The sequence below is a fragment of the Leptodactylus fuscus genome, chromosome 4 (assembly GCF_031893055.1).
Source record: "Leptodactylus fuscus isolate aLepFus1 chromosome 4, aLepFus1.hap2, whole genome shotgun sequence".
NCBI classification, from domain to species: Eukaryota; Metazoa; Chordata; class Amphibia; order Anura; family Leptodactylidae; genus Leptodactylus; species Leptodactylus fuscus.
This window is the reverse complement of record NC_134268.1, coordinates 55,221,886-55,241,782: the sequence shown is the minus strand read 5'-3', so window position 1 is coordinate 55,241,782 and position 19,897 is coordinate 55,221,886. Positions and strand designations below refer to the sequence as shown.

At 39.4% G+C, this 19,897-nt stretch overlaps 1 protein-coding gene across 1 annotated transcript in view; it reads right to left on the bottom strand.

Moving 5' to 3' along the window:
- CA8 (carbonic anhydrase 8) overlaps nucleotides 1-19,897 on the bottom strand; it is a 69,755-nt gene that overhangs the window by 5,531 nt on the left and 44,327 nt on the right. Inside the window, exons 5-7 of the mRNA XM_075270464.1 lie at nucleotides 19,740-19,802; nucleotides 14,979-15,027; nucleotides 9,438-9,550 (exon numbers count right to left, since the gene is read on the bottom strand). Of these exons, the coding sequence (XP_075126565.1) occupies nucleotides 9,438-9,550; nucleotides 14,979-15,027; nucleotides 19,740-19,802 (225 nt within the window). The remainder of the gene's footprint in view (nucleotides 1-9,437; nucleotides 9,551-14,978; nucleotides 15,028-19,739; nucleotides 19,803-19,897) is intronic.

Sequence of the window (19,897 nt, the reverse complement as noted above, 5' to 3'; positions counted from 1 at the left end):
AATAAGCATTGGTAGAACCAAGACCTAATAGTCAATAATGTGCAATATACTGCAATGCAGACGTTTTGTAGTATATTACACAGGGGATGACATGATCCCAGGTTCCATTCCCCTTTTGAACAGCAAAAAAAAAAGTGAAAAGTTTGTGAAAATGTCTAAAACAATGTAAACAAAAACATAAACATATTAGGTATATAAGTGCATATAAGATCAAGCTATCAAAACAAAATGTTACTTATCCATATGGTAGCCCTGTAAAAAATGGAATGTGCAAATGAATGTGTCTTAATCCTTTTGTCTTCCACCAAAAAAAAAACAATATGTGATGTGATCAAAATGTTGCACATACCAGAAAATGGCGCTAATAAAAATGACAACTTAAAAAATAGAGCCCGCAAAAAGCTTTGTCAAAAAAAAAAAAAAAAACGTAAAAAAGTTCTGGACATCATAATACAGTGCCTTCAGGTAAATCAGTTATCATTGTAAAATCATGTTTTATTTAGTAAAATCGGTAAAAAGTAATAACATTAATATAGATATTCTATCACTGTAATCGTAATGACACATCAGAAAACGCGGAACATTAATACAGAAAGAAGATCACAAAACACAAAAGTAATGACGAAATCGCACACATTTTAATGATGACTAGAGATGAGCAAGTAGTATTCGATCGAGTAGGTATTCAATCGAATACTACGGTTTTCGAAATACTCGTACACAATCGAGTACCACTCGCTATTTGAATGGAAAAATTTGATGCAGAACCAGCATTGATTGGCCGAATGCTATACAGTCGGCCAATCAACGCTGGTTCTTCTCCTACCTTTAGAAGTCTTCTCCGTGCAGCTTCCCCGCGGCGTCTTCTGGCTCTGAATTCACTCTGCCAGGCATCGGGCCTGGGCAGAGCAGACTGTCCACGCTACAAGAAAATGGCCACTTTGACTGTAAGTGGCCATTTTCTTGTAGTGCGGGCATGCGCAGTCGGCTCTGCCCAGGCCCGATGCCTGGCAGAGTGAATTCAGAGCCGGAAGACGCCGCGGGGAAGCTGCACAGAGAAGACTTCTGGGAGAATCCAGCCCAACCCTCACTCGTGGACTTGGTAAGTATAATTTGATCGAATGTTGCCTACCCCTCAAACGAGCATTTTATCCCCATAGAGTATAATAGGATTCGATATTCGATTCGAGTAGTCGAAGATTGAGGGGCTACTCGGAACGAATATCGAATATTGAGTATTTAACTACTTGCTCATCTCTAATGATGACGCCACAAAAACATTACTAAAACCTAAGTAATAGTGCCAACTAAAAGTACAACTTGTCTTGCAAAGAATAAGCTCTGGTATGGCTATGTCTTAATATAGTCACCGCCTTATCTCCTGCATGACCCTGCATCTTAAAGGGTTAATAGTAGGTTTTCTTAACCAGACTTGCTGGAAATGACTATATAAAAGTATAATATTTATGTCTCGTGATCGAGGACACAATTAAGACCATACAATACAGTGTCTTATGATATTTCTAAGTGACAGATGTCATTCTGGCCCATCTAAGTTGCTATAATGATAGCTCACTATTATTCGGACTTATATAGATACAATTCTCTCACTATAGGTTGTTTTCCTCTACATTTTTAGATAACTCCTTTGAAGATTTCAGTAACGTGTTATCTCTGTAGCTTTGTCAGGTTTGACATTTTAGCATCAAACATGGTAGCATTTCCCTGTGATCTAAGGGAATAAATAATGTCTACAGACAGTTTGCTCCAGGTCCAATTTATAATGGAAAAACAACTTTACCAATTACAGTATGCAGCCGCCATTTATCACATCACATACAAATGCAGCATCTTCTGTAGCTTTGGGCCACTCTACAAGTGTCATACATCCCGATAACTGCAATGGAAGTATTTATTTCTTCATTATAGAAATCTCAGCTGTCATTCCTTACAAACATGATATTCTTTTAATAATTGTGACTGTGGGAGCTGGTTATACTGGCATACAAGGCAAAAAGTATGCACTGTAGTTCTACCACATGCATTGATTTAGATATCTAGGGTTTGATACCTGGAACAGAAGGGGTAATATCTCTCATTCAGGAGAGACTGGTGCAGGGACTTATTAAGCCATGGGTGCCCTTCTAAGAATTCTGGGTACCTCATTGGTGAAAAACAGGAATTTGCTTCTAGCACCACCTATTAGAAGGTAACTCCCTATAGATTAATACGAAAGCTATGGGCATAATCTTAGAATAATAGCCAGTATAACTCTTGCAGAAGGAAGAAGTTCCCATCCACAGACAGCTGTTTTAAGCTTTTTACATATCATCAGTACAGACTAGGGTACTGGCTGTTAGGGGGCTGGTCCAGGCTGGCAAGGGTTAACCTTTGTATCTATGTGGTTTGGGAGGGGTTTTTCCCTGAGGTTCTGCCCCACCATCTGGTTTGCTATTTAAGCTGGGGGCTTGGTACAATACTTTGCTGGTTATAGTCTTGTGATCAGCTATTTCTGTTACCTGTAGCTGTAGCCTCCCATTGATTTCAATATGTATCGCGCCAATGCAGGTACACATTGAAATGAATGGGAAATGTTTTGAAGCGCCGCACTCTGACACGTGTATACGCGCCTGAATGCGTTACTCCGTGTGAACGGCCCCTAAGACAGTTTTCATATATATATATATATATATATATATATATATATATCGTAGTATATATACATTAATTACAGCATCCTATCCATATTGATAGGCATACTTAAAGAAAGAAGAACAATCATTCCCGTCATTCAACCCCACAGATTGTAGAGGCTCTACCTGAATAATCCATGTTGAAATAGTTCAGATAGCCCATCCAGACCACTAGAGGGAGCAAATATGCATCAAACACGCAAACTTTCAAATTTCATGCAATACCGTTTATGTTTCACACACACACACACACACATATATATATATATATATATATATATATATATATATATATATACACACACACATCTGTATTTAATTTCTATGTAAAACATTAAAGTTTTGAACTTTCTATATTTTTCCTTTTTTTTTTACTTTTAGTTCTTTGTTTTGAAAATATATTGCAATACTTCATTCGATAGACAATATAGTGCAATACTGTGCTTCTGTAGAAGTTCTATGAAGACAAGCCTTACAGCCTTGAACAGGTTCCTGTTTATCATGATATCAGATCAATGCCCTACCTTTATGACACCCTTATCCATTGACTCAGATGCTGTGACTTTAATGTGGTAATGGCGGATGGCTATTATATAACACAATTGGCAAACTCACATATTGCCCAGTGCATATCTGCTGTGCATGTATACTGGACTGGATGATGCCACTTAATGGGTCAAATAAAGATCATTAGTTATTGATATGCATAACACTTAAAACAGACTTTCTCAATTTATGTACATTATTTGACCTAAAGTATGTGAACACCTCTCCTATCTGAGTTCAGGTGTCTCTGCCCCTAACCAATGCAAACAGGTGCATGACCTTGTACACAGCCAGGCAATGTCTATAGAAAAGCGGTGGCTTTATAATGGCATGTACTTAAGAGGCCAGTGACTTTATACATGACACTGACATTGCCTGCCACCTTCATCAGAAGTATAGCTATATCACAAAAACTCTGAACTATTAAAATATCATTTTCCACATAATGAATGGCACAAAGACAAGTTTAACAGTGCCATCAATATTGGTTGCGTTGCCAATAGTATAAGAAATTATCAAAAAAACCAAAAACATGTATCTGAAATGGTAGCAATAGAAATTGTAGCTCATCTTGCAAAAAACAAGAACAAAATACAGTATTTGCTGAAAGAATTAGAATTTTTTCATGTAGTAATGTAAATTACATTTTTTAAATAGAGTAAAACCTACATATAGTACATTTGGTATTGCTATAATTGTACTGACACATAATATAACATAAAAATAACATGTTTTACTGAACAGTAAGCACCATAAAAACACAACTTCTCCTGCAAAAAGAAAGCTTTTATGCTGCTATGTTGATAAAGCTATGGCAATTGAAAAAAATGCTGAATTATTAGAGTATAAAAGGGGTTACAAATGGTAACTAAGGCCTATCCCTGCTTTGCCTTTATTTAAAGAGGCCCTTTCACCTCCTGGGGCGTGTGGTTTAATACACTGCTAGAAAGCCAACATTGCACTGAATTCAGCGCAATATCGACTTTACTGTTCTGTGCCCCCAGTGAAGAGCTATCAGTGCCAGTAACGTAGCTCCTTACTGTCAGAAGGGCATTTCTGACAGTCAGTCAGGAACACCCTTCCTCACAGTAGTGGCTATTGCGCTGTACTGTGAGAGCGGTGAGGAACGCCCCCTCCCCTCCTGATAGTACTCGTCCATAGCCCTGTACTGGGGGTCGTTCCTCACCGCTCAGTGTCATCGCTGGGCCGTAAGCAACACCCAGTACAGTGTTTTAGACACTGCTGTGAGGAAGGGCGTTCCTGAATGACTGTCGAAAACAACCTTCAGATAGTGATGAGCTACGGTACCAGCACCAATATCTCTACACCGGGGGGAATAGAACTTGAAAGCCGAATTCAGCTCATAAAAACATTTGGTACAACTAGAGGAACAAAAGGGGCGTCATGTGGGCTTCTATTTAGTAGTTTTAAAGGGATTCTACCATTAAAAATCTTTTTTTTTGTGGATAACACATCGGAATAGCCTTTAGAAAGGCTATTAGTCTCTTACCTTTAGATGGGATCTCCGCCGCGCCGTTCCTTAGTAATACCGGTTTTTACCGGTATGTAAATTAGTTCCCTGGCAGCGATGGGGGTGGGCCCCAGCGCTGAAAATGCGATGAGGGCGTCCCCACCGCTGCCCGAGAACAGGATCCTGCGCCGCCTCTATCTTCTGCTGGATCCTCCCCTTCTTTCTTCAACTTTCTTCTGACGCCTGCACAGTTGGCTCTGCCACTGAGACACTAGTAGAGCCGGCTCTACTAGTGTCAGAGCCAACAGAGGTGAAGCCGCCGAAGAAAGCCGAAGAAAGAAGGGGAGGATCCAGCAGAAGATAGATTCAGCGCAGGATCCTGTTCTCAGCAAGTGGTGGGGACGCCCTCATTGCATTTTCAGCGCTGGGGCCCGCCCCCATCGCTGCCAGAGAACTAATTTACATACCGGTAAAAACCGGTATTACTAAGGAACGGCGTGGCGGAGATCTCATCTAAAGGTAGGAGATGAATAGCCTTTCTAAAGGCTATTCCGACGTGTTAGCCACAGAAAAAAGGGTTTTAATGGTAGAATCCCTTTAAGAAACATTATAAGCCATAATATAAGCTATTAAAGCACAAAGACTCCAAGTATGTACTCCTTATGCTCCCTCCTATGTGATGGCCTCAATGGCCCACTTTGTCTATAAGACTTGCTAATCAGGAATTGCATTACAACCTTCTACTATTTAGCATTTTAGATTTATTGTCTCTGAACTTGGTCCAGTAAGGGAATCAATGAAGTCATTGTTTTTAATAGCTATGTAATATACTGCTGCTATTTAACCTTATAATACTATCCACATTCTTTTTGTAACAATCTATTATTTCATATTCCATCCATCCTTAGGTCTCAATGACTATATTCCATATCTTGTGCACTATAACCAGATGGATATCACAGATATATATACGATATCTAAAAGTAATTGACTCTGTAAGTAAGGAGTAAGTTGCTCTGTTACTCCTGAGATCAGAGTTTATGTAATCCTCAGTTTAATGGAACTGGATATCCAAGACCAGTGTACTGTAGAGTAATACAATTGTACATGTATATCATAGGATTTGTTAGTTGTATGTAATTGTTAAAACAAACTGCATCAACCTGGTGCACGTAGATATGCCTAGGAGCTGTATATCCTAACATGGTATTATAAATTTCAGTAATACTATTTGCAGTATTGATTCATTTTTATTTAAGATTTGTCAAAGCAAAGTAAATGTCTAAAAGACCTTTGAGCCAGAAATAATGGGATCTTTGTTGTAATACGGTAGCTGTAATAAAAGAGCCAAAAGAGCATTAGCTAAAAGATCTTGAGGCTCATCCAGGTGCTTTCTGCCAATGTAAAATAAGCATTAGGCTTGGATTGCACTGACTCCTTCCTTGCATGAACCCCTTTTATCAGAAGTTTTCAGAAGGAGTTGTAACCTGCTGGATAATATACCGCTGTGTCCTTGGAATATTTTTAGCAGGCCAGCTATTCTCAGGAAGTTTCACCACATTCCTACTCTTTATTTGGTTTTCCTTGTGGTTTAATGGCTTCACAACCCTTTTTCGATGCTGTTTACTCGTTCCTGAACTCTACAGTATATGTGGCGTATTATTCACGTGTCCTTGAGACTACTGCAGGCAAGGTTCAATATATATTGTGAGGTTTAGATGAAAAAAGGAACAAAGGAAAGAGACTTCAAAATAAAAGTGATTACTTATACAATTCACTGCTATTTATTTTATAACTGCATTCAACTGTATAATAATAATAATAATAATAATAAGTATTAGTCTTATCATTAATAAGAAATCTATATATAGTATTAATAATATTAAATATAATATATATATATATATATATATATATATATATATATGTAATTAATTAAAAGTTACAATATCTAGGAAGATGCAACTGTTTGTGATACAAGAGATGGATGTTTGCTCCTTAAATAAATGCAGTGATAAAATCTTGTATTTTGCCTACAAAATGTTAAAAGCATTGTCTAGTTTAGAAAACCTATTTTCAAATATCCTGTTATGGAATTGTACTTTAATAGATGGAGGTCCTGGCTCTAGAGGATTTGGCTTGTACGTGCATCACATAATGTACAGGTATTAGAAATCAACCACACATAGACTTCTATGCACAGAATTTCATCAATGTATTCACAGGAGTTGAAACATTAAGTGAATATGTGGTGCAAAAAATTCTAAAATTATTTTCAATTGCAACATCATACAGTTATATATATATATATATATATATATATATATATATATATATATATATATATATATATATTATGCAGAATGTGAGCCCCATATGGGGATCACAATGTACATTTTTTTCCCCTATCAGTATGTCTTTGTAGAATGGGAGGAAATCCACGCAAACACAGGGAGAACATGCAAACTCCTTGCAGATGTTGTTCCTGGCGGGATAGTATTCGTATCGGGCGCTATATTGTCATCTTTAACTCACATTCTAATTTCCTATGTCACACACTGTAAGTATGCTTCTGAAGAAAGTGAAGAGAAGTCAATACAGCTTATAAAGAAAATCTGTTTCTTTCTTTACTTATTAAAGTGCTCAACAGCTTTATATCTTCATTCAATCTGTTTTTCACATAGAGTCTGTATCCAGCTTGCACACAGAAGTCTATGGAGAGGGGAAGAGACAGTTAACTGATTTATTGCCTCATTCTGTGCTGTGGTGGAGACTAAGGGAGCCTTCACATGGAGTATATGCTCCGCTCATTCTGAACGTAAAAATTGTTCAGAGTGAGCGGCGTAAAAACAGATCCCATTGACTTGAATGGGTGCCGGCATATGGACGCTCCCATTTGAAATCAATGGGAGGCTTTTTTACTTATTGCTTTCAATGTGATACATGCATATCTCATTGAAAGCAATAGGTAAAAAAGCCTCCCATTGATTTCAATGGGTAGCGCGCATATGCCGGCACCCATTCAAGTCAATGGGATCTGTTTTTTACACTGCTCACTCTGAACAATTTTTACGTTCAGAATGAGCGAGCGTAAACTCTGTGTGAAGGCTCCCTTATAGTAGGATATAGTAATGTCAGAGTGTAGAAACCTTTTTCATCAATCTCCCATCCCTTTTCCTACCGTGTTTCCCAGAAAATAACTCATCCCTTGAAAGTAAGGCATGGGGGAGGTTTTGTTGAATTTCCTAATATAAGGCACCACCGAAAATAAGACATCCCACAAATAACATTGCAGCCGGCTGAACACTGTGTGCGATGTTCCATGTGCACAGGTATGCCGGCTGCAGCCTCTGCTGTGATACCGTGTGTTGTATCCACTGCTGTAGGATGAGCTGGGAGATGCCCGCTGTGCGTACACTGCGGTAAGCATCGTATGCTTCAGGGAGTCCACTCTCCCAGCTCATCCCACAGCAGCCGGAAGAGTGGATACAACTGCAGTGGTATCACAGCAGAGGCAGCAGCCAGCTTTCCTGTGCACACGGAGCACAGTGCACAGCGTTCAGACGGCTGCAATGCCCACAAAGTGAGGCTCTATGGCGCAACCGCCGGAGGCCTCGCTAAGCACTACTCACCACTTTCACTGCCGTGACCAACAGCAGCACCAGCGCTGCTACGAAGATGGGGGTAGGTAAATAGCATACCTTCCCACCCCCCAACCTCCTGCACTGTCTACAATCGGCAGTCATGCTGGCGCTCCATTAAGGAAGCGCTGGCATGACTGCCGGTTGTCCCTCGCTCCAACCACTCCATAAGACATCCCCCGAAAATAAGACAGGTTATATATTTAGGACCAGAATTTAATATAAGACACTGTCTTATTCTCGGGGAAACACGGTAGACTAAAATGTAAAGAGTAACTCAAGATTATAAATGTGGAAGAAAATATATTTCTTAACATATATTACAACGTTTCTTATACTCACCTGTAATGTTAATTCATGGAAAGTTGCTTTATAATTGGAAGCATGCTCTAATTTGATTATTATTATTTATTTTATTTTATTTTTGCAATTCCAGTACACTGCACAAGACATATATTGTACAAGTTGTCCAGCAAAAAATAAACACGACAAATTAAAAAGTTATAGCTTTTGGAAAGAGGTAAGATAGAAATGAAAACAGAAAAATTGAAAATTGCTATGGCTTATAAGGATCAAACATTAGAAGTTGTGAAATGTATTAAGTATGCAACAAAAAGGGACGTCTACATGAATGCAAATTTTTTTTCAAATCCATTTAAACATGCAACTTTTATGTTAGACTGGGTTCACACTATCGTTGTTAATGCTCATTGTTGTCTTCTATCATAGGATGACAGCAACGGACATTAACTGTTGCAGAGATGGGACACAGACTGATTCTGTGTCCGATCGCACTGGCACTAATGTAAACAACATGATGGATTCTGACTGCCATCATCTTTGTTCACTTTTAAGATGGAAGAAAAAGTTGTGAATGCTGGGAAGATAGCATCCATCATATTGTTTACATTATTGTCAATGGGAATGGACACAAACTCAGTTTGTGTCCGTTCTCTGCAACATTTAATGTCCATTATTGTCACCCTATGACGGATCACAGCAACGGACATTAACAATGATAGTGTAAACCTACTCTTAGTAACTTCTGAGGCCATATTTAACAATGTAAAAATTAAAAGTACTTACTTGCGATTGGGAGACTGTCAAAGGATATCGAAATAATATCCATGTAACACCTTCACTACATGGTGGCATTGTGAGAGATCCTTCGTATACCCAGTAATCACGGAGTAGGGGATCTGGTTTAATATAAAATGCAACACATTAACTAATAAATACTACTGAATACTTAAAGTACAATATAATGTAAGGGACAAATTATAAGGACATTGACATTTATTGTTGTCTATTTGCTTCCTAAATGCAAATTGAAAAAGGCTGCTCATTAAAATTTTTGACTGTAGAGCCTGTGTAACTCATTGATATAGCCTGCTGAGCTGCTGATTTTAACATAGATCAAACAGCACACAGCTCCCAGCTTTCCCTGCTTTTTTCCCCTACTCTATGTCTTAGAAATAGCATCAAAAAGGTAGAGGAGTTGTTAAAAGGTAAGCTAGAGTGTGGAGTAGGAGGACAGCACCCAAGTCTTCAGGGAGAGCAGATCACACAAGCTGTAATGAACCAGAGTGCAGATCACACAGTCCTTAGGATCAGTGTCTGTCAACAGAAGGGAGAAGATATAAAACATGGGTGGTATAAGAAGAAACCAGTACGGATTAAGCTGTGCTTTTATATGATATCTAGTAAAGAAAGCAGCCTTGTGAACACGCAGATCTCATATTCAGCTGTACTGTATTACTGGGAGGGATATGCCATCATAAGAAAAGGTTTAAACAAAGAACAGGGCGCATACTTTATTTCACTGGGTCTAAAGATGAATCGAAGAATGAAGATATCAAGCTGAAGTTAACTCAAACGTTTTAACTTGAGGTAACTAGTAACATATCTAAAAAGTATTGTTTCAATTTAAAAAATAAAAAGAACTGATCATAGCCTTTATGTATTACTCTGCCACTATGAAATATTAACAGCAGCGAGTACACAAAGTCACAAACCTATCTGTCATTTTGTATTAGGGAACAAGAACCCACCAGCTATTTCTCGCTCAGGCAATTACAGAAACATTCCAACCATCCCTTTAATAATTCATTGAGGTGACTGTGGCCAAAGGTTTTCACTTTAACACAATCTGCGCTACTGGAAAGTTTTCTAAAGTCCGTGGTTGCAGAAAATATTGAATTATTGATCCTTAAAATTTAAAATACAGATCCTATATGTCCATGGATATATTCAGCTACGATTGTTATATTGGGTTCTGTTTAAAGTATTTATTATAACTGAGCTCAATGGTCCCAAGTGCTTCTACTTTAACCCCATCCTGCCAAAGGCATTTTTCAATTTTTCTGTTTGACTCCCTCCTTTCCAAAAGACTTATATATTTTTTTTTCTCCGTTCACAGAGCTGTATAAGGGCTTAGTTTTTGTGGGTCAAGTTGTACTTCATAGTGTTATCATTTAGCATTCTGTATAAAGTACCAGGTAGCTGGAAAAAAAATCCTCTGTATCTCAGCTACTCAGTATTTTGCTTGAGTATTTGTAAATAAAACCTGTATACAAAATATGGACCAATATATGCAAGTCTAAATTAGACCTTACAATACTGTAGAAACTGCAAAAACTTCCAAAGCCTTAGGTCAAAGTTAGCCAAACTAAATAGTGACAAGTTGTTTTTTTTTACTAGAGGTGGGCAAGCCGACTTGTACCAAGCCGTGATCAACCCGAATATTCCAAGTTGATAATTTTTTTTAACAAAACTGAACAATTTGGAATTCATCTTGGACAAACTGAAATGACTACCACCAGTAATTTTATTCTGGGGTCTGTTCAGGCCCAGGGGAGGCTGTGTCTTCCTTTTCTGGGCAGATGATGTCACGGAAAAGCGCCAGACACTGCAAGGAGGAAAACAGAGGCCCAGAAGAGGTAAAGGAAGGTAAGCATAATTTTTTTTTTGTCACCTTCCCTTTACCTTTCATTTCTGTCCAAACAAGTTCAAACTGAACAGAACCAGAGGTTTCCTTAGTTCAAACACAGAACCAACCAAATCTTTTGGGGTTGCCCATCTTTAGTTTCGACATGATAGAAATGCCTAATTTATAGTATTTCAATTAGTATTTATTTTTTCAGTTTGTAAACACAATCATCATCCTATTATACTGAATTTGTGACTAATGTCTAGAAGTAGAGATGAGTAAACTGGTGCTTATTCACTCCTGAACTGGAAGTGAAATTATTATACTTTGGGACCTCTTCAGACCCCAGATTATAATAAGTGGAGACCCAGGGAAGGTTTAACAAATGACTTGTGACTGCTGAGGCCCAATCACAGGACTCAACAGTGACCTTGGGGTCATGATGCCACCCAGGAGGCCTGAAGAGCACACAAAAGGAACAGGGATAAACAGGATAGGTGAGGAAGGTAAACATTTATCTTTTTTACACCTCACTTGAGCCTCCCCCTATTATAACAGGTTATGGACTCTAGATTTTAAGGAAGGACACGTTGATCCAGGGTTTTTATACTGATTGCCAGATTTGGAGTTGGGAAGGAATTTTTTTCCCCTGAACTGGTGCAATTGGCATGAGCCTCATGGGGTTTTTTGCCTTCCCCTGGATCAACACTGTAGGGGATTATAGGGTTATAAGTTGGACTTGATGGATTAATGTCTTTATCCAACCTTATCTACTATGTATGTAACTATACTGTGAAGAGACCCCAGAATAGAAAAAAATTCACAAGTCTGGGCAAAAAAAATCTTTGGGCTGAATCGATCAAACACAAAATTTTTTATGAGGTGTATATATATATGCTACTCTAAAAAGAATTAACTGGACTACACCAACCAAATGCATTACCTACATGTAAATATGTTTCATTTTCGAAAAAGGAATTTTTTCTTGTTGCTTACATTGGAAATAGACATGTAGATAATACAGATAATGGACTGTACCTTGTAAATGTGCATTTTAGAACATGCTGTTTCTCATTATATAACCAATGTGACTGTGCCACTGCCAATTTCCTACTTCCCCTCTCTAATGTTCTTGTTTGCAGGTAAAGCTAAGATACATATTTGTTTTTTCACCATTTCCTGGAGCTTGTTGCCTGTTTGGGCTGTGATTTAATGCACATTTGAGAGAAATCTTATTTATATCTACCGTACAAACCAAAATGATGGCATAAACCTGAAAGAACGCAGGACTTCATGAACATTTATTGATCAGAAAATATTATATTGCGTGAATATATACTGGAGATTCATGGAACAACAGCTAATAAGATATTTTATAATAACTGAAATGTTTACACTGCGTTTTCCACAATTTTGCCTCAAACAAGAGGACATGATTTAGGTGGGGCCTCACATTGTGAAAATGCAGCATTATAGCTGTGGTGGAAATGCCATGGTAAAACCCACAGTGTTTTACATTACCTGCAAAGCGGATGGGATTTTGGCTAATCCCATCCACAAATTAAAGGATTCTATCATTAGAAACTTTTTAAACTAAGTACACGTAGGAATAGCCTTAAGAAAGTCTATTCTTCTCTTACCTTTATTATTCTGATCCGCGCTGCCGTTCCTTAGAAATATCTTCTTTCTTCCTTATTTAAATGAGTATTCTCGCAACACTGGGGACGACCCCAGTGTTGTTTGAAAACTCTCCAGCGACGGCCTCTGTCTTCCTCTCCACCTTCGCCTCTTCTCTCGCACTTCTCTTCTCTTCGTCTATAAGCGCCGATTGCGCATGTCCGTCAGCCATTTTCTTCCAGCCTCTCCCATTCGGGCACAGGAAAATGCTGACGGACATGCGCAATCAGTGCTTTTAGATGAAGAAGAGGAGCATGAGAGGAGAGGCGGAGAAGAAGACAGAGGCTGTCGCGGGAGAGTGTTGCAAGACAAACTCATTTAGATATGGAAGAAAGAGAAAGAACAATGGCACAGATCAGAATAATAATGGAAAGCCTTTGTTAAAGGGATTCTACCGTTGAAAACTTTTTTTTTCTCCTTGACACGTCGTAATAGCCTTAAGAAAGGCTATTCTCCTACCTTTAGATGTCTTCTTCACTCCACCGTTTGGTTAAAATTCCATTTTCCGTCGTTATGCAAATGAGTTCTCTCGCCGCACTGGGGGCGGGCCCCAGCCCTCAAACAGCACTGGGGGGTGTCCCCAATGCTGCAAGAGAACTTTCCAGTGCCACCTTCATCTTCTTCTGGAACATCCTCTTCATGCATCTTCTTCCGGCGCAGGCGGTGATACCTGTAGGCCTTGGGCAAAGCCGACTGCGCATGCACACGGCCACAAGAAAAATGGCCGCTTGCATAGTAAGTAAGCGGCCATTTTCAATGTGACAATGACAAAAAAAAAATTTAATGGTAGAATCCCTTTAAGGATATTCCTACATGTATTTAGTTTAAAAAGGGTATTCTAAGGATAGAATCCCTTTAAGAAAAATATCTGCAGTGGAAATGCTCTGATTTCAAAAACCCTTGCATTTGCAGCATGTCAATTACATTTACAGAAATGCTGACATTTTCTGCATAGGTACGATACAGGCAGAAAGTCCACAGAGGAAAACTCTGTGGACTTTCTGTGAAAAACGCTGCAGAAAAAAAACACAATGAATTTAGGCCACAGTATTTTCTGCAGCATTTCTTTACTGCAGCTCACTCTGCGAGGCCTTAGCCTTAATGTGGTTTGTATGAAAAAAGGGAATGTTAGATGGTTTTTCTACCATAAACTGGTCCAAGCTTTTGTAGCATCAAGTAGTCCTTTCCAATGGTGTCCATCACTAAGCTTTCCGTAGCTCCAAAGTCAAGTGAGCAGCTTCATCTAGTCACGCAGTCATTGTGCTGAATCCCACTATGGCAGTTAGGTATCAGGCTGATGCCTGGCAGGGACATGTCAGTCATACCGTACAGGATGTAATTTAGTACAGTGGCTGCATTGTATGATTCTTCCCCACCCCCGTGACTAGTTAAGGTAAATTTGAAAATGTTGGTCTAAGATAGAAATGTATAGAAACATATAACTTGGCTTAGCAACGGGCACCATAGGAGAGGTCATAGCTTGATGCCACACAAGATGGGATAGAAAAATCATGTTACAGCTTCCCTTTAAGAAGCAATATTGTGAGCCAAACTTTTGCTGCAAAATTCTGACACTAAGTAAGCCAACTAATACATAGTATAAATTTAGGCTAGATAGGATAAAGATGCTCCAGATTTAGAATCCAGTCGCTGTGATAAATCCAGCACATTTTTAGACTGTCTAGCCTAAGTTTACACTGTTTAAATACTAGACAGGATTAGTAAATCTACTCTTCAGAATCGTAACGACAATGTTTATCCACTAGCCATAAAACCTAAATTTCATTATTTTGAAAATTTGCCTAGAGTTTCACTTTAACAAGTGTAGTTGACACATACAGTAACACCGGAGCCTTTTATTGCCGTAACAAATTGTAGAATTGTACAAAGAAATATTATCTGCATTTGGTAGTGAGGACAAAGTGTATGAGTTGAAGACGGCGAGAAAATATTCAAAACATTCACGTATTTTTCGGCCAAAAGCTTTTAAAATATTATCAAAGTTAAGAATGACGGCCTACCTGGTAACAATGTGTTGGGATTAAAGCATGGTATTGTTTTAGACTTTCCCTGTAGAAGAAATGAAACAAAGTTTAGAATAGAAAAAAAAATTCTGGATGTTCAGCAATCGCCATTTATTTTCGTAGTCCTTGAACTGAAGGACGTTCGTCATAATCTAGTAATTATACCGTTGTAGTCTTCTTTATCTATTCAGCTTGTAAGATAACAAGGACAAATTATTCATCTGTTTTATTACAAGGATACAAGATGAAAACATCTGTCATTTTAGGTTTGTGTCAAAATTCTTGTACATTTGTGGCAAGTAAAACATTCTTACAAGTACGATTTAACGTAACAAAACATGAAATAAAATGGTAGATTTCCTCTGTTCTTGAAATAGATGGGAGTACGTAAAGTATACTTTTTCTTGTAAAATTAATAGATTTCATTTATAACAGTCAATAACATCAGTCAATGATAATGTATATACTGTATACATAGCATTATACTATGCTCACGGTATAATGTAGTGTCCCCCAAGAACACTGCTTGTATTAAAGTGTTGTATTTCATTGTTCTATTGATATCTGAAATGTTTTATATGGTTTTCCAACGGCTTTGCACTTTTCCAGATCTATGCTGGTTTCTGAAGAATTAATGAGCCATTCTTATGCTTCTGTGTCAATGAGAGTTTGTTCTGCTGTGGCTTAGTATAACGTGGAGGAGTTAGTCATTACATAGTAAGGGCAAGTTCGCACCTGCACCCGTTCTCCGCTTTGTGGATTTCCATTTTCTGTCCGAGAAACTGGACAGGAGATGGAAACCCGTCAGTCAGTGTCCGCCCGTGAGCATCTTCTGCCTCTCCGTGGCGAAACCGTTTTTTTAACCAGGCACAAAGTCCTGCATGTCTGACTTTGTGTCCTGTTAAAAAAAAAACGGTTTCACTGTGGAGAGGCAGAAGACGCTCACGGGCGGTCACTTTGCAAACCCATTCAAGTGAATGGGTTTGAAAACTGACTGCCAGTTTCTGTCTCCTGTCCAGTTTCTCGGGCAGAAGACGGAAACCTGCAAAGTGGAGACTGGGTGCAGGTGTGAACAACACGCACATGTGCAACAGAGCCAGAGTCCTGGCTTAGCGCTGAAGCTGACAGTACATCTCTATTGTGCAACCTGGGAGCCTGTGCATTAGAGATGTATTGAAGGCTATGGTACAGTGCTGCATCCCTGCAGAAGGAAGACAGCAAGAAGATAGGTAAAGTATAATAGGGTGGGGGGGCTGAGTGAGTTGGGAAGGGATAGCAGTGGGAAGAATAGCTAATGAGACAGGGAGGGGGTAGGAGTGAATTCATTGCAGCAGGAAGCTACACCAAGTAAACAAATGCAAAAGATGCTAGGCGCTCCCAGAGAAATCCAGAAATCACTCCACCATCAGTAGGAGTTCTGGGATTCTTATTGATACCACTCTAAATCAGCAAGGTTCTTCAACTACAGATTGTCACCTAAGGTTTACTTATTTATGGTCTCTACATTATTTTCCAGATGGAGAGTGAAATATAAACCCTAACAATTACAACCATACTATTATTTTCATATTCCTGTTCCATGAGAAAGAAGTGAGTATACTTTGTTTCTCTATGGTTCTCCCCAGCAATGGCTGATAAAGAATAAGTTCAGTTCTATGATCCAACCATGACACAAAGGCTGTAATTATTATAGTTTTGCCCTCCATTATTACGTGACCCTTGGATTTTAGGAGTCTTAAACAGGATTTCCTTTGTAATCCATCCTGAAATCTGTGCTCAAGTAGCTCAGTATTTAAGCTGGAAACACAAGGAATTTCTCATCTGCAGCATTTACAAAGTAACGCTGAAGAAAGCCAGTTGTACTGTAACTATAAAAGTATAAGGAACACATTGAAAATGACCTAGGGCAGAAGATATGTGAACTCTTCAAAAGGCAAAATCTAACCTTCTTCCATGTTTGGAAGCTTATGTTGAGTGATTAGATGTATTCTACCACTTTTACTCTGAAATAAAGTGAAATCCTCCCATCCTTCCTGCCTTATAATGTACTATTACATCAGGGGCAAGGAGCACAAGCACCATAATGGTACACCATGATAAAATTGATGAAACCTTTGGCAATGAGTGTCAGGTCTTAAGGCCTCGTTCACATCTGTGTCGGTAATGCGTTTGGTGGGGAGTCTGCATAAGGACCCCCCAAAAAGACTACCGAACAAATTTGCAAGCGGTGTGCAGTGAAAGCACACGGATCCCCATAGACTATAATGGGATCTGCGTGCTTGCCACGAGATCTCCGGAGGGAACATGCAGACAGGAAAGTACTTCACAGTCTACTTTCCTGTCCACATATTTCATGCAGAAACCTTACGACAAGCACACAGACCCCATTATAGTCTATGGGGTCTGTGTGCTTTCACTGCACACCGCTTTTAAATACATTCGGTAGTCCGTTTGCGGGGACTACCACGAAAGCAATAAAAAATAAAAATTATTAAATAAAGCTAGGTTCCCACCCATGCCCAGCTTCTGTTGGGGATTTCGTTCCCCATTCTGCTTAAAAATTGCAGAGAGAAAAGTCCTGCAAGAAAAACTTTTCTCTCTGCAATTATTTTTTTTCGGACACTTGGCGGACCCCATCATAGTCTATGGGTTCCAAAGGTTTCCACGGATAACCGCTTTTAAGCCCGGGCCCCCACGTAAACGCCGCGATTTGCCCGCAGCGGAGACGCTGCGGGAAAAATCGCAGCGTTTTACAGTGCAAGCAAAGTGGATGGGATTCACGCGAATCCCATGCCCACTTTGCAGATCGTAGCATGTCAATTATATCTACGGAAACGCCAGCGGCTTTCCCATAGATATAATTGTACCAGAATGTCCGCAGAGGAAAACTCAGCAAACTTTCTGTTGAAAGCGCTGCAGAAAGAACCGCAGTGCAGCCTTAGCGTAAATCGGATTGGGTTTCTGATTTTTGGGTCCCGTAAGCAGACCCGAAGAACGGAAACTCATATGCACATGGCTACACTAACAAAAGATAATGAAAAAGCTTTTAGGTTAAGGATGCACATTGTGGAAACACAGATTTTTTTGTTGCAAATTTCGTTGCGTTTTTTTTTTTAGCCAAATCCAGGAGTGGATTGAGCAGAAGGGAGAAGTATAAGAACTTCCCTTATATTTTCCATTCCTTTTGTAGCCTTTCTTGGCTTTGGCTCAAAAACTTGCAGCAAAATCTTCAACAAAAAAAGCTGTGTTTCCGCAAAGTGGGGCCTCAGCCTTAAGATGAGACAATGAAAAAAAGCAAAAACAGGTTGGTGTCTTCAAGTTTCAAACTATTCCGTGCCCTTAAGGTGCTGAAGAAAAGGTTGACTCATACAATATATCAAGTGGGCAGCCGAACCTTGGGGAGCACCTGGAAAAAATGATCTTTTGGAGAATTTCACGCTTAGGCCTAGTTCACATCTGCGCATGGGTTTCTGTTTGCAGAGTCCGCTTGGGGATCCCCCGAATGGAAACCTATCCATATAAAAAAGCGGTTACCTAAGGTCTAGTTCACACGTGAACTGCCCGTGCGGGTTTTGACACCAAGAGAGACATGGCGAACCGCGTCTCTCTCTGGTCAAAACCCGCCTGCTGCGTCCATCGTGGTCGCGGCTTTCCCCTTCGCTGTCGGCTCAAATGAATGAGCCGACATAGGAGGGTGCTGCCGGGGACGGAAGCCGCGCGGCTTCCGCCTGAAGAAAGGACATGTCGCTTCTTTTCTCCGCTAGGAGCAGCCCGCCGCTAGCGGAGAAAAGAAGCCTGGCGGTCTGCATAGACCACCATTGTAAAGGGGAGGTTTTTGGTGCAAGATCCGCTGTCAAAAACCTCCCCTTTGCTCACATGTGAACGAGCCCTAAGGAAACCTGCGGACCCCATAGACTATAATGGGGGCCATGTGGTTTCTGAAGAAAAAAATGCGGAGAGAAAAGCGCTGCTTGCAGGACTTTTCTCTCCGATATTTCATTTGGATAGACGAACGGAATGGCCCGAATGCAGATGTGAACCAGTCATTAGTCAGTGTATCTTAATTTGATCAACTTGATAATTGATTAGCTGTTAATTATGTTTAGCTGGGTTAGTTATGGTGAGTTACTAGATACTGAGCACTGTACAGCATTGATGTTTTACTAAAAATATATTAAAACATGAAGGTGTGTACTATTCAGTTTTACCCAACAAACCCATCACCTTCAGGGTGCATTGCATTTATAGAAACCAGTTTGGCTTCATACTAGTTCAAAAGAGACCAGACCAAGAGTGTGTCACTGTAAAAACTGTGATCCTCCAGGCAGGGCAGACAGGGGAGGCATGCACGCTTATTTGAGAAGTCAATTAAGTTTTCCATTGTAATGGGTTACTAGAGAACTATTCAGACCCAGCAAGCTGCACAGTTCAGTCTCTGGAGTCCTGTAAGGACCTATAAGTATTATTATAGAAAAGACGGTTCTTTATCCTTATATGCACAATAAGTAATACTGCCCTTTAATGTTGCAAAACTGGAATACTAAAATAAGCATTTTTTATTTTTTTTTTTGCTGCAGGAGATATGTCCTCTCCCTGCCGGAAACTTTATTTAAGTAAATGGTTTCAAGACAAGGTCAGCTATGTTGTCAAAGCAAACAATAGTGCGATTTTAGCACACATGAGGAATATAAGTTAAACAGTAACTTTTATGTATTTTCTGTATGGGACATATGCCGAGTTTGTCAAACAAAGACTTACTCTATACTGGATATCCTCAAGAATGTCTGTTATGGTGTTGAGACCTATGTGTTCTTTTCCTATCTAAACAGAAGGAGACAAAAAAAAACAATGATGATAACAGATGTTATATAACATATAGGTGTCACAACTAGCAGAAGAGTAGCTATATGGCCTCC